Raw genomic sequence first — 16053 nt, forward strand, 5'->3', positions numbered from 1 at the left:
TTTGAACATGCATTTCACAAACCAAAATCAAGAGTGCACACGTTCGTTTGCAATTACCCATACAGCTCTTCTAAACTAAAACCACTAATATATATATATATATATGTATATATATATATATAAATAAAAATATAATAAAGTAATAGAAATTTCAAACCATACATGAAACATTTCAAGTCAACTTTACAACTGGAATTCAGTGTACTTCAAAAGGAAAAGAAAATAAACATACTTCCTTTAAGGAATTATGTCTGAAGTTAGTAATTAAATAACTAATCAAATATTCTCCTTACTTTTGCACATATTAGGACAAAAAAAAGACAAAGATGACAAAATTCAGAAACTATAAACTCTATTTGAGGAACAGTGAATGGAAATAGATCTGGGATGTTACCACACTACTTCCAAGCTGTAATATCCAAGAGTATCCTGTAGAGGAAAAAAACAATCAAACAAAACCCCCAAACTACTATCTAGTTGCTCCTCTGTGAGATAAAACAACACTTTAGCTTGCCACCTTTGAGAAGCACAAACTACCAACAACTGTATTCACCTAAACTACAAGGTCTGGTTGATCACTCCAAGATATGAAAAAACATGTACAGCCTAAACTGAAAAAACCCTCACATATTATTGTTAAAATAACTTGGATTATTCTGTTTTAGAAATTCCACTGCTATTGCCTAAAAAGTAAACCCAAGTCACTGGTTGCAGTGGTTAAGGAGATAATTTGGTTCCAAGAGAGCTTCTATAAATATCACTTATCACAGAATCATAGAATCAACCAGGTTGGAAGAGATCTCCAAGATCATCCAGTTCAACCTAGCACCCAGCCCTAACCAGTCAACTAGACCGTGGCACTAAGTGCCTCAGCCAGGCTTTTCTTGAACATCCCCAGGGAGAGTGACTCCACCACCTCCCTGGGCAGCCCATTCCAATGCCAATCACTCTCTCTGCCAACAACTTCCTCCTAACATCCAGCCTAGACTTCCCCTGGCACAACTTGAGACTGTGTCCCTTTGTTCTATTGCTGGGTGCCTGGCAGAAGAGACCAACCCCCAGCTGGCTACAATCTCCCTTCAGGTAGTTGTAGACAGCAATGAGGTCTGCCCTGAGCCTCCTCTTCTCCAGGCTAAACAACCCCAGCTACCGAGCTGTAGCTTTCACAGCAATATTGCTTGATTTAAAAAATAAAACTTTTCACTCACAATGGAGTTGGAATTCTTAGCCTTTTTTTAAAAAGCACTCAGCAATGACTGACTGCACTTGAAAACACAAGTAAAGTTACATGCAAATAAACTACCTTTCATGTGTATCATGATGCAAGAGCATCAACTCTGTCAGCTGAGATGCTTCAATTATTCTAGCCACCAGCAACCGACTTTCAGGCTTCCGATTAATACTGTAAATGTCATTAATCCAAAAGGATGTTCAAATTATGCCCAAAGTAATTCTACTTCTGCTTTTTATTTAATAAGGTCTTTCAACCTGCATTCATTTAAGATGATTGCAAAGTTCAAACTGCTGCAAAGTCAGGCATCAGTTATAAAAACTGAGTGGAAGACAGGGGTAATAATCACTTATTTGCTAAAGGTCATGGTTTTTAATGGGGCCTCCTCGATTACACTAACAGCCTCAGTCTGTACAAATGACTGGTTTTTGATAATGGCCATGGATGGAATTTATTCTTCAGCAGATTTGATCTCTTCTATTTACCTCATTTTTACTTGCATGCTGTGGTCCACAGCCACGAAAAATTTATAAGACAAATCTTGTGGCTCTCTTGTTACTTTAGAAAAGGCAAAAATCAGAAGCATATATACACAATATATTTACATGTATTTATAATTATGTACAATTTAGAAATAGTACAGAAATCCAAACTTCCCCTCACCTGAAAAACAAAGAAGCCCAGAAGGGGCCCAACATCCTAGAAAATCCCAAGACCCTAGAAAATTTTAATCTGACAGCAGAGAAAGAAAGAAATACTAAAAAAAAAAAATGTGTAGTATCAGTTTTAACTACATTAATATCTGGAAATAGCAATAAATGGACAATTAAGGGTATAGACATGTTTAGCTGTGCAGAATTTTCTAACTGGACAAATAATAACTCTTATTACATTGTTAATATTGTTATTAGACTAAGAAAAAAAAGATAAGCACATAAGATTTGCCAAGCACAAGAAACAAACAAGTAAGCTGGTTTGTAGCTCTCTTGTTTCACAGAAATACAGTGTATGAAGCCACACAGGTTCATTCAAATCATAGCTACTCATATTAAACTCACAATATTCACATGAATGCAGATTTTGCATGGTGAATGTTAGGATATATTGCTGAGAGGTACAGTTACAGTATCTGTTTTCATTTCTTTTTCAAGTATGGCATTTATGAGCATTACAGAAGTAAGAATAGGCTGCAGTGGTTAGAAAATACAAAATGCCATTCCCTCAACAAAGGTCAGCACTTCCATCACTCATGCTTCCTTCAGCACATGAGTTTCCCCTAGACGATTTCAGTAAATGGAAGGGAACATAACCAAATCATTGAAAAAACTGTTAAAATGCCAAGTGGCCTTCACATACTGTGGGTTAGGCATGCCTCCCTTTCCCTCTCTCATCACTCACCAAAGAAGTAAAGAAACAGAGGCACTGACCCTATAAAGTTTACTATCAGGGTATCACACAGAGATTCAGCTGCTGTTATCTCCACCTAACACTTCACTGGGAGTCAGATAAAATTCTCCAGGATGATTACTTAAGTAACACAAAAATCTGTTAATCTCAAAGCCAAATGTTGTTATCTCTAATGAATCACAGTTGGGTTGTGGAAAACAAACAAAAAAAAGGTGTATCAGAAAAATAAGGCAATATTGTTACTGTAATATTGCCATTACTATCCTAGAGACTGTCCAGTTCTCTTCATAATCCATCTGAATTATCTCCAAATTACAGATGGGAAACAAAGACACAGAATTACTACCATTCTGTCAAACAGGACAGCAGGACTATGATTCATATCCACATTCCCACTGCCAAACTTTCTGAATATATTACTTGATTTTAGGTACTCTCCAAACTGCCTTCAGGTAACATTACAAAATTTCTCCAGCCATGAGAAATGTACAGGTTTTAGAACACTGTACAAATAAAGAGTTTCTGCAGTTCCAATCGTTCTAACTCTGAGAAGTGGGAAGAGGTCGATTAATTTTAAGATAAATGTTTCATAGGATTTAAAATACTATCTACCTTTTATTTCATCCTAAGCAGTTAAATCCAAAGTGCCTGCCTGCCTGCCTTTGAGCTTGGTTGATGCAGGCTGGTTTATTCAAAACCATTCAGCAGCACAACCTAGACTTCACCTGCCTTCAGCTGAGATTTTAAGACTGATATAACAGACTACTCATGACAAATCATCCCAGCATTATCGAAAACTATGGCCACCATTGCATGTCAGTACAACACACTATCTGCCACTGCTTTTCCAGTGTGTTCTAATGCAGATTGTATCCCCCAAAACACAATCCATCTCTTTCTTGAAGAAAAAGGTGTTAACCTGCTTAATGACTATCACCTCATCTATTCTCACTTATCAGAAGTTCTTCACTGCATTAATAATGTTACAACTGATATGTTAATTATGACTTACTTAGCTTGTAGAAGGGCCATTCATTCAAAAGTCATCATTATATTGACTTGCTTTAAAGGGAAAATGTAAGATACAACCAAAATGTAATATATTATCTAATTCATACTACAATATAGCCCACTTCAGTGGAAAAAAACCCTGGAATTCACACCTCTAGTGCAGCACCAGCAGGACAACACTGCATGAGAACTTCTGTAGTATTTCACTGATACAGGAACCAGGAGGCACTACTCTTCAGTGAATTAACCTTAATAACTTGAGTGAGAACAGCAATTACTCTGCAGTTAGGGCCACATAAATAAAAGAAAATTTCAGCTCTACTTTTACCAAGTTTAAAAAAAAAAAAATTAAAAAAATTAAAAGGGGGAAGGATTTCTCCCTCTTCACTGGATCTTCCACGTGCTTCAAATGTTCAAGAAAGTACCCATTCCAAGGACAGTTGACAATGCAATGCACAGACCTTTCCTAGTAACACTCTGAAGTCTAACTGGCTAACACATAAGCATCTAAGCAGCCCATCGTTAGCAATATTCAGGATAGCTTGCAAAAAAGGACAACCATATCTAAATTAAAACAATTATATGGCTAAAATTAAAAACATATGCTAATATTCATGTCACCTGTGGGCTACTCAGCTAAAATCCTTTTACCATGCCTGTATGGATCACACAAAATAGGCAGAATAAGGGAAAAAAATGAATGTACAGAAACATGGTTTCCTCTCACTAAGGCATTTTAAGACAACACGCAGAACCACTGACACTGGGACAAAATCATGTGAAGAAGTGTGAATTTGTAGCAAGCAGTGGTGATTGACAGTATTCTGTAGGGGATGCAAAGGCCATTACCATGCATGAAGAATAAAAATGGAAATTATCTACTCTCACCCTCTTCTGACTAGTTTTCCCAAATCACTTCCTCTTATTTCATAGTTTAGGCACTAAACTATGTAATAAGGCATTGTAAATTTTAGGCACAGAAATTATCTTTTCATCTTGCCAACAGAACACTAAGCCCAGCAGTCTCCTTTGTGGAACATGAGCACATATAACAAAAAGCAAAGTTTAGGCTGGTTCATGAACACATGGCAGTAGAGATTTCCCATCCTGGAAACTGCAGAACAAGCGTCAGTGAACTAAAGACTTCATCAACAATTTGACCAAGACACCAAAATCAACATCGATCTAGGAAGACCCTGTCTGAGAACAGCATTCATTCCCTCGTCAAGAGAATCCCTCTCAGCATGTCTGTTGGATGTTGGTTCACTACCCAGGAGAAAGAGCACCACCTAGTGAACCTCTGGAACCATTTCCAGAAGTGCCTGCACAGTCCTGCTGGTCTCCTTCAATCCAGTTCCTTTTGCCATATTCACCAGAAAGAGTAATAGGTGGTATAGCTCACATAAAGACAAACATGTTGCAAGTGACAGAATGATGTCATGCTAAGGATTTTTCTTTCAGTGTCTCACATGCAGCACTCTCCTCTTGAATCTACTCCATGTCTTTTAATATTTCTAAGAGTGACTAAGGATAAGCCTCATAAAGCTATCTACTTGAGAAACTACTTCACAGGACACAAAGGGTAGAATCCTGAAGGGGAAGTAAGAACTATAGCCCTGCAAAGAATCTCTTACCAAAAAAAAAAGCAGGATGGCAAGTCAAAGTCCTGTGGCAACACCCTCCCAGACAACATAAAGGCATCTCTGCCTCTGTCTTCATTTAGATAATAGACATCAGTGAGTTGGAAGGAAAGTTAGAACTTTCAGAAGCAACCCACAGGTACCCACTTATACCTGCACAACACGTTTTATTTCCTGTAATTTAAAGTGAGAGCTTCCAAATGTTAGAATATGGAAACAGAAAGGATTGTCAAGTTCAGTCTCACACAATCAGCCCACATTTTCCAGAGAGAAAATAAATATAAACCAAAAGAATCTCAGAGAAAATAGCATTGGCTATGGCCTCTCTGACCAACTATGTACACCAAGGTTTCTGTTACAGATGGTATGACAGCTACAAATTATATAAACACAGATAAATACAAACATAACTATAAGCAGGACATGTCCACATGTTTTTCTTCTGAATATACCTCAAAACATGATACCAACACTTCAACATAAGAAGAAGACAACTGAACATGAATTTCAGTATCAAAAAGTAATGCTATAGAAGTGGAGTTGGTAAAGAGGAAGGATGATCAGAACTATGTTTTTTCCACTGTAAACAAACCTAAGTGCTTCAGATCACAACTGCCTGTAGAACAGAAACATTGATTGAATTTTGAAAAAGCTTTTCCTACAGCAGGAAAATTCTGTATTCTTATACTGCAGGTTTTAAAGAAATTATCACGGATAAAGCACTGTGCCATTTATCACTGTTTTAAACAAGCCAAAGGCATTTCTCCTGTCTCTTGGAAACCAAACTAATGCATTAACTTTACTGGGCATTAATATGTTTCTTCTGCTCTGACGGACACGGGTATTTCTACCAGACCACAGGAGCCAGACTCTAAATATTTCATTCTGATAGTGTGATGATTGCATAGAGTAATAGACACAATTTGTGACAAGCTACTGAGAAAACTTTAACTCCTAGTGACTTGAATTGAATTAGTTGTTGCTTAGAAATTCTTCAACAAAAAACAAGACATTTGAAAGCTGCTGATACTGCGAGCAGCTGGGTAGAGTGCATGTTGTTTATATTATTCTAATTGTCTAAAACTGCATTCCTATGATTGCAGTACTTTACCACCTAATGTAGTACTTCAATAAATTTAAGGTACTCTGTATAAATTAAACAGTTGAATTTAACAGAATTTCAGCAATGTGAGTTTAATTATACTGCAGACCACCTATTTTACATATCATACTGATTAAATAAGCTACCCAATAACTTATTCTTCAGATCACACATAAGCTTGCAGCACTAAACATGCCAATGTCAGGGATTTTGTGGTATAGTTACAGTATCTTCTATATAACCCCCTATGGACAGACAGATAGAAGTGTACAGCAGATAACTGTTTTTGTAAAACACCTGCTTCCAAGGTATGTCAAGGGTTAGAGCTGGGCCAGCCACTAGACAAATGACAGATGCTCTCTGCTACCTCCTTTTCTTTCCCAAAGGGGAAGAGAAAGGGAATAAGAAAGAAAGAAACAGCTCTAATGAAAGTAATAGCAGTAAAATTAAACATACACAAATATATACAAAACCAATACTGAACCCAACCCCCTTAATGGCAACTATGTCAGCATCATCATGGAAGACTCACAGTCAACTCAGTGGCAGAAAAGAGCCAAACTCAGGAGCTGGATAGACTCATGGGCTTGGTTTGAATAAAGATTGGACAGATATCCACAGACACTGGCCATCAAAGAGGAGGGATTAATCCCTGTGATCCTACAGCTTTAGACTAAATAGGATTAATATTGTATTGAATTAAATACTCATTGATCAGTTCAAGGATGCCTGTCCTGCTGCTTCCAAACGATGCAAACACTTATTGCATCCACCAAAAAGTATGTAAGATTTCACAGTGACCCTTTCTGCATATCAGTCCTTAGTAATCACTGTCAAAATCAAGCATTAGCACTTCTAGAAGCAGACAGTGTCTGGCAAAATACACCGTTAATTTCAGAAAGTGTGGTCATTCAGGAGAGACTTAGCTGAGAAGTAATGTCTCTGAACAGGGTTAGTTCTGTTTCTGCTCAAACCAGTACAGGTGGTTATTAAACTTTGTCGGTTTTCATGTTGGTATTGATTCTACATCACAAGCAATTATATGGCTCCTGCTGATATCAAGAGATGCTATGAAGGGCAGAATCTTGATCAAAGATTAGTATTTCTAACGGTCTGTAGTTCAGAGAAGTGTAGGTGTTAAGAAGTAATATTTATTTCTTTCAAAAACCATTCCATAAACTGATTATTCATTCTGATAAAAAAGTGGATGAGGAAAACTGTTTTTCCACCAGCATTTAGGGTGTTTTTAAATAACAGCTATTCGAAATACTTCAGTGCAATTCATTTTTACAATGTGTAAGACAAAGTGCAGCAGTGTACATGTACATGAGATACTGTCAAAAACTATTATATATAAATATCCTCTAATACAAGCAACCTTTTGTTCATGTTTATTCAATTATGAAACAATAACTAGATTCCAGTAGAAGAGGGTTTAGATGGTGTACTATTCCTTCCAAAAGAAATTCCATAGTGGCTGTATGCACATTTTTTTTTTGTTACTGTGGTTTGCCATTTAATCAACAACAAAGACTCCTGACTTCATAAACTCCATCATGAAAGCAGGCACACCCTATCGCCACTACGTGTCCTAAAACAGCAGAACTGGGCTGCTGAGAGGGCACTTACAACTGTCAGTTTGTTAGACACCTGAAGTCTGCATGCATGTACACTCAGTTTATATGACCATGCACACCACCAGGAACAACTGGAATAGAAAGGAAAAAAACCTTTTTTTTTTTGGTGTTACAGGAAAAGATTTTCACTTGCAGCAACATAATCCTTGTACATCTGAACTGCATTGTGAAGAAATCATCCGTGTTTCCTGTCTATTCCTCTGTGGCACAATCCTCCCTTCCTAGAATTTCATGCTATGTTAATCAAACAGTATTCAGCACATCAGTTCAGCCCAGCAAAACTGATGCAAAAAGAGTTAATACAGTTTCAGATTTACAGCTTGACCTGATTTTGGCAAGAACAGTATGAGAATGCCAGGAGAGTGATGATTTCACTATGATGGATCAATTTTTATCTGGATGGTCCTTGGGGTCTATTCAGCTCACTCAAGGTTTTCCAGAACTACAGCAGCACATCTTTGATATAAAATACAATATGATAAACTCTTAGAAACTTCCCCAAAAGGATTTCTCATTTGAATAATACTTTAAATTTAATAGCTATAAAAGATGTCCTCAATCAAACAGAAGTAGCTCAGTTCTAAAAAATATGGATAAGCTGTACATTACAGTAGCATCTCTCCAGTTCCTGTTCATCAGCAATAAACTTTTAGCCAGAAACATATTTATAGGAAGAGCAGATAACAACAGTAAGAAAAGGCAAGACTGATGTCTCATTTTTGATGCCCTAATTACCTTCGCAGACAAAGCAGCTTCTCTGAAATTCAGCCCCTAAAGCCATCTTCTTGGAGGTGCAAACAGAGACATTGATAGCAGCATCTGATAAATAAAGTTTTCAAATACAAGCACAAAGCAGGCCCCAAATTTTAGAAAGCTAAATAGTCCACATGCCAAGCTACCATCCTTGTCACTTAAGAAATCTGCATGCTATCTAGTAAAAGCTTCACTGAGAGCTAAAAGTGGCTTTATGAGATGCTCCTACAGCTCCATTTCTTGGCCAGTCTGCTTTCCAGCACTAAACCCAGGCAATTCTCACTTTCCAGATGAGGCTGCAGTTTCCAACTCTGCTTTTTCCTCAGCAACTAGGGCTAATGTTCCCTGTGGCTTCCCAGCCAACCTCATTCCCACCATACCTATTCAAGTCACCCTTATAACCAACATTTACTGTAATAGCTGAACATTTTCATTTCCAAGTCTTTTTTTTATAGCTGCTGACAATCAATACCAAAAATCACAATTCTCAGCTGATTCCTCCACCATGGAAAATTATACATATACTTTTTTTTTTCCACTACACTACCACCTCAAATTTTCATTAGAGGGTATTTTTCTAAAGTGGACAATCTCCTTTCATCATACTAATTCCACCTTCAAAGTATTCTCCCCTTATTCGTTTTTGTGAGGTTCATATTACCATTGTAAAAATCTAGATTTTCTGGCCTTGACCAAAGTAAAAAGAGAAAATAACGGAAGCCATTCCAGGTAGCAAGCTCCAATGGCTCCCTCTTCTGTAGAAAACAGGTTGCTCTGTTTTATCAAAACAAACCCCCCAAAAAACCAAAATCCAAACCAAAACAACCCCACCACCAAAAAAATCAGGACTTCTAGATTTTCAACTGCTCTTACATGTCACTATCATGCCTTAGATTAGCCATCTGTAACACAGAGAGTAAATTGTATGCATTGTATTCATTTTTTTAAAACTTTCTATTATTAGAGATACAGTTTAAAACCAGCTGTTGCTCGTGCTCAACATTATTATATATCTGCAGACTTTACCTTTCTATTACACTTTGAAAAGTTTTATAGCATGTGAAAACCAATTAAACATATTCTGCTGGTGGTTTTATTCTGTTCTTTCTACATTTGATAGGGAGTTTAGATTTGTAAAAGGATTTCATAAGCCAAATTTCTTCTCTTTAGCAGAGAGAAAAAGAAATTACCAAATTTCTTCTTCCATAGACTGAAGAAGCTGGTGTAGTGATTCCTGTACTAAAAATTACAGCTGTGGTTCAACTAGTTTGTGATTCCTGAATTGAGAAAACAGCCACATTTAAACAAGTTGTATTTACTCAAAAGTATTTCATTTGGACTCATTATAGTTTATATTAGTTTTGGTGGGAATCTGTCACATGTTACCACATGATACTATAAAAATTCCTGTGGTCCACAAAGAATATTTCAAGTCTGAAGTAAAAGACAACAAAACTCAAAACTCCAAAACAAACAATTTCTGACTCTGTATTGTACGTCATTATCAATAGCATCATTGTTTCCATAGCTACGAATGTAGACTGCTTCAAAAGAAAGAAGCAGAGAAACTGAAAATGACAATGAACAATCAAAACAGACACATACAGTTTTCAGATGGCACATGTGGGATGAAGAATCAAGTAACATGGTGGTGCAGAATTGTGTGTGCTTTTAGCATTCATCAGTAACACCAGTGATCCGAACACATCAAGCACAGAACAGTAAGCAGCAGGAAACCTCTCACTACAATATCACTTGATACATTTCTATACCTAAGAGAGGAAAAGAGAGGAGAAGAAAAAGGATGGAAAATACCAGCAGGAATCGGCAAAGCCAACACATAGGGCAGGTGCCCCTCTCACAGATCTAGCCACCTGCAGACTCAAGATATATTTTTAAGTAGGTTTCCTTAGCATTTTCGGTGGTTCTCTACAGTTGTGAAAACACTCAATCCTTTACAATGCTCTTATCACAAACAGTGCCAAAACAACTAGCATTAACAATAACTGTTCCTGGAGAGGATACAGAATCAAAGTGAATCACTCCACAGGGGGCTGATACAAACATGAGGGCAAGAGTGTACAAAGAAATATGCAGTCTCACCACATGAAACGCACTTCACAGCACCTAGCAACTATACTGTCCTTCAGTATTAAGTATTACCTATGTAACAGCTTACTTCACTATCAACCAACTACTTTGGAGCTACAACATCCTGATGACATTCACACTGGGCAGGGATGTAAATTCTGTTCTTCCTACAGCTGGAATTCCTGAGGTCTACAAATGTTGATCTTTCTCCTCTTTAGTACTTCACTCAGTGGGAGCAAGATGCCTCCATAGGTTTCAATAGCATATTCATAAATGCATAATACCAATCTAATTATTCCCTTACCAAAGTGAGTGACAGCACTTCAGAAAAGCCCACCTACCATATCCTTCCTTAGTCTCACAAGCTTTTCTTCCAATACCCTTCATTAAGGAAGAAGTTCATAAAAGCCACATGAGAATACAGTATTATCTGCACACAATGCTGGAAGTCATCTCTGGCAGAAGCAGAGGACAGACGAATGATTACCAGAAAATGGTGGTCACTATTTCCTCAAATATTGTCACTGTGTGGCTATTGCTCCTTATCAATATTTGCTCAGAATCATGCTTTGGATGTGTAATTAACATAAAGAGTATCAGATAATGATAAACTATGAATTATCTTGAGATTACAAATTCCAACCTTGCTATACATGAGTAGTGGCATATTTGACCTTCAACAATTGTCACAAGAACAAAACAGACACCTCATTATCTTCATTACAGCACTAAAAACTCCAACTGTTCGTAATTCTAATCAGCTTTGGCAAAAACTGTTTTAACACACAAGGCAGTGAAGAAGGTAGAGAACCAAAGTCTCAGTAAGAAAAATATTGCTATTCAGACAAGGACAGCTTTATTTTGTAGCAGTAAGGTTATCATCTCTCAAACACCAATATAACAACCACTAAACTTACAAATTAAAAGTCCTGATGTTTGCAACATACATTTGACTAAAAAAGTAAGCAAAGCACAGACCAGAAAAATAAACATAGGTATTTTCCATCACAGATAAGTAATTCTAAGCTATGTATACACTGAATATTTAATTACCCTCTGATTTTTAAATATATATTTTGTATTTATAAGTAAAATGTTATTAAACTCTTCTCTAGGAGTACAAGGAACTACAAAAATAACAGGCCATCTACACTCTACATTACTCTAGATTACAATTTGATAATCCTTCTTTCTTCAGCCTATAAAATAAGTAACTAATCACAAACCAAATACATAACAAAAAATGCAAAAATACCTTTTTTGTCAAGAGCTTGCAATTTAAAGTGAAAAAAATTATTCTATAATGATTCAAGCTTTAAATACTACATTTCTAAACATGAGAATTTTACTCTGTACAGAATTTTCTCTAAAATGCTCCTGACAGAATCAGGATTTAGTAAACCCAGGGCTGTAACTCCACGTTCAGAACACAGTTCAGATTGTGTCTGACTAGTAGACATATCGGATTACAGCCAAAGCAATGGTCTTCACTCACCCTGGCTAAATTTTAGTTCTGTGTTAACACAAGCAATAAAATAGTCCTCACCTATTCCTTGCAGGTACATGTATCACAAAATGTATGCTACTGCATGTGTTTATGTTGTATAAAAATCTGCATTTGTGGATTTCAGCAACATTATTCAAAACATATGGCTTCAAATTCAGTCTTCTTCTGAAGCCAGCCAATACCGTATTTGCTTTTTTTTTTTCCTAACAACTATTAATACTTTTCCAATGGGCAAAAAAAAAAAAGAGTCCTTCATGAAGCTGGCAGATCTAGTTCTTTGTTCACTCTGCACAGCGCTTTCATTTCCAACACAATGACAGACAGAGAAGTATTGTGTTTTCAAATGTATTACAAGGAATCCTGTGATTTAGTTGTTGCTATTAGAGAACTATATCCAGAGATTATATATTCTGAACTGAAAGGATTTCCACCTAACTATGCTCCTCTTCTGTTCTAGACACATAATTTATAACACATTTGATCACACAAATATCATATGGGAAAAAAAAGTAGGTGACTTCTTTTTTTAAGTTCTCTTATTTTGTTGCCTATTCTTTGACTACTGCCAAGGCATTCAAGTACTCTTTGTACTCTAACAGCAGTGTGAACAGTCTTAAACGATTTTTTGATTCACCATGTTACAAAAATAAGTTGACATGTATAAAAATAAACATGGCACTAAATGCTGTAGAAGGTCATTGCTCTGCAGAAGGTTAATACTCAGTGCACCACTTGCAACATGACCACTGCTACACTGAAAGACACAAACTGGTATCATGCCTTTACTGCTGATTTACAGAGAACTGCAAAAGTGTTTGATGCTTCGATTTGCTGAGCATACACCGGAGGTTTTGTGTCCTATCTGCGCTCCCCATTTTCAAATTTTCCCCACATCATCAGGATTCTCATCACCAAATTCGGCAGTTCCATTTCAATCAGGAGGCTATTCAAGGGCAATGTTATTTTTTTTCATGAAGTCACATTAAATATAATGGGTTACAAGCTTGACCAGTTCTTCACACATGGGAAAATCAAAACAGTTTCTCTGTGCTCCTTTCTCTGTGTAATAACCTGAGAAAAAGACTTTTCAGTGTGGAACTACATGACAAATGTGGAAAGACTCTGCTTAGAATGATCAATAGAAATATAAAGACCAACATAAGCTTTGGTATACTACTTCTAATATATCCAGTATGTTCTCACATACAAATTAATGCATGCAGTTGCATTTTAAAACACACTTGTGCTGTTACTGGAAAGGTGAACCTGTATTTTTGTAGACACATATTCTTGCATAGATCGATAACTAGGCTAAGCTAATACATGCATTCACTTATGTAAAAATAGCCTAACTTTTTAAACAAATATAATCAACAAACTGGAATCAGTAACAAACTTGAAAACAGGAAGAGAGAAAAAAGCATGCATCAGACTTCAATTGGAGCCTTTTTTTTTAATTTCTGGGAAAAAACCACTTAACACAGATACTGGTGGTACCTCGATTCACCTCAAAGACTAAACTGAGTCAGATATCAGATGCTTTCTATTGCAAAAAACTTGCAAAAGGAAAAGTCAATACCTCTATCAAAGTAAAAATATTGATTATTTCCACCTGAGAAAAACAACCACAAACAAGTTAGAATGCACTGTGTTCTGGAAATAAGCAAGTATTTGCATAATCATGTACTTCAGTTTGTGACAACAGGGTTTTTCCATTATTTTAAGAATTTGTTCTGTTATTATTTTTTGATAAATGCATTTTTTTTTTAATTATGTATATCTACACTTCAAAATTCCTAAGCATTTACTGCTACTTAAATGAAAGCACAGTGGCTAAATAGGTCACATTACTAGAGTTTAGTGTCTGGAAATTTGTGTATTGACAGTATTAGAATAACTACACTAAAAATCCTTCCCAGAGAGAATCCCTGGAGTGTTTAAGTTTTTTTGAGTTGTGGTGACTGCAGATAAGTAATATCTTTAGTCAGTTTTTCTCATACAAAATAAATTAGTGGTTCCGGCCCTACTGCACTCTGAAAATCTTTGTCCAGAGACAGAAGTACGAAATATTGTATTATACAGTTAATATTTAGCTTTAAAATACATTAATTCATCTTTAAAATTATATTTTACAAGTGAACACTTGAATTTGAAACATGTTCCAGTTTGGTGCATCATTGCCACCGCATATCCTATCTATCAAAGCATGAACTGAATGGAAGACATCAAGTATTTCAAACTGAAAACTAACTGTTTCTGAACACAACACAAAGTGGATAGATGCATATTCTACCATTTGAAACAACAGATCCAGTGATTTCCCAAAACAGGAGTCACCAGTAGTACCTGTAATAGAGATCTACATTGCACATGAGATTTAAACCACCTACACTATGCAGCTCAAAAGTCAACAGATGCAAAGCCTTCCAAATGAGCGGTAAGCAATCATGTTCTGAAACCGGACTGCTCCGTTCAACACAAAACACAGCGGCAGCATCTATTCCCGGAATTGTAAAATAACAGCCTCACTTGCTGGGCAAAAGAGGTCAGGATTTCACCATCTCCTTAAGTCTCCTCCTCAGCTTTTGAAAAATACAAAGGCTTACCTTTCTGTATACCAGCATGTTTGGGGATTCATCGGCCACCCCGTTGCTGCTTTGCCCATAATTATTTCCTTGGGCCATGACCCACAAATTTGATCTGCACTGTAAAAGGTAAAAATGGTTTCAGTAAGACATCGCCTCAGGTCTCTTTCCTTCCTTGATTAATGGATCTGACTTTCTACCAGAATGTTATCAGAATCAGAGTATTCTTACTCCAGATATTTACATTGGATCAAAGCTGCTATTTCATCATTAACTGTCGTTACTCTCTTTCGCCTGTAAATAATTAATGTAACATGGTAATCTAATTTAGGTGTTAATGAATTGTCACTCTGAATATCTCCCTGACATTCCACTAACCACCATATCATGCAGATGCCTCCTCGCGAAGCATTCCTTCCTCCCCTGCTTCATCAAGGGACAGTCCACATCTTCCAGACCAGAGTTTTGGAAGGACCGCCTCAGCCCGTGACTGTTTATTCAGCAGTGCCCTCTCCTCCCAGCTCGGGCCATAGCAACTTCCACAAGCCTCAAATATACAAAAAGCAAACCAGATGCTTTAACCTTCTCTTTAATTCACCAGCACGTGTGTGCTCTTACACATATGCCGGAGGAGGCAAGCAGATGACGGGAGGTGAAGGAAGAAACAAGCCAGGAAACCCTTCCTGTTGCTTTCACCTACTTTCATCGTACTTCACTGCAAAACACCGGCTCCGCCGCCAGCACCGTCTCCTCCCCGCCCTTCTCCCGGTCACACGGGAGCTGCACTAAAGCAAGAGCTCAGATCATGCCGTAGCTCCGGCTTTGCACGCCGGTGTAAGAATGTGCTCCATCTACAGACCACACCAGGGTCGCAGAGAGCCCGGAGGGTTGAGCTCTACTCCACTTACCTCCAGAGCCCTCCCCTGTTCCTCAGACCTCTGGCGCGAGGGCTTCACCACACCAACAAGCCAAGCCCTGCCCTACCCCCGCAGCGCCCGCCCATGGGTGCGCGCCTCCCGGCAGCAAATGGCCGGGAGAACCGGCTCGCCGGGAGAACCGGCTCGCCCGGCGCGGCGGCAGGCGTGGCGC

At 37.5% G+C, this 16053-nt stretch overlaps 1 protein-coding gene across 9 annotated transcripts in view; it reads right to left on the reverse strand.

The window, feature by feature from the left end:
- The window catches only part of RGS7 (regulator of G protein signaling 7), a 194995-nt gene that overhangs the window by 178432 nt on the left and 510 nt on the right, over positions 1-16053 (reverse strand). For 6 of the 9 annotated variants that reach the window (XM_064158619.1, XM_064158620.1, XM_064158618.1 and 3 more), the window contains exons 1-2: positions 15343-15361; positions 14986-15084 (exon numbers count right to left, since the gene is read on the reverse strand). In XM_064158619.1, coding sequence (XP_064014689.1) covers positions 14986-15084; positions 15343-15348 — 105 coding nt within the window. In that variant the 5' untranslated portion in view covers positions 15349-15361. Of the gene's footprint in view, positions 1-14985; positions 15085-15342; positions 15362-15872; positions 15969-16053 lie in introns of those variants that run through there. The other 3 variants (XM_064158621.1, XM_064158626.1, XM_064158622.1) reach the window with 2 other exon arrangements.

This window comes from Pogoniulus pusillus, chromosome 18, assembly GCF_015220805.1.
Source record: "Pogoniulus pusillus isolate bPogPus1 chromosome 18, bPogPus1.pri, whole genome shotgun sequence".
In the NCBI taxonomy this organism is placed as follows: Eukaryota; Metazoa; Chordata; class Aves; order Piciformes; family Lybiidae; genus Pogoniulus; species Pogoniulus pusillus.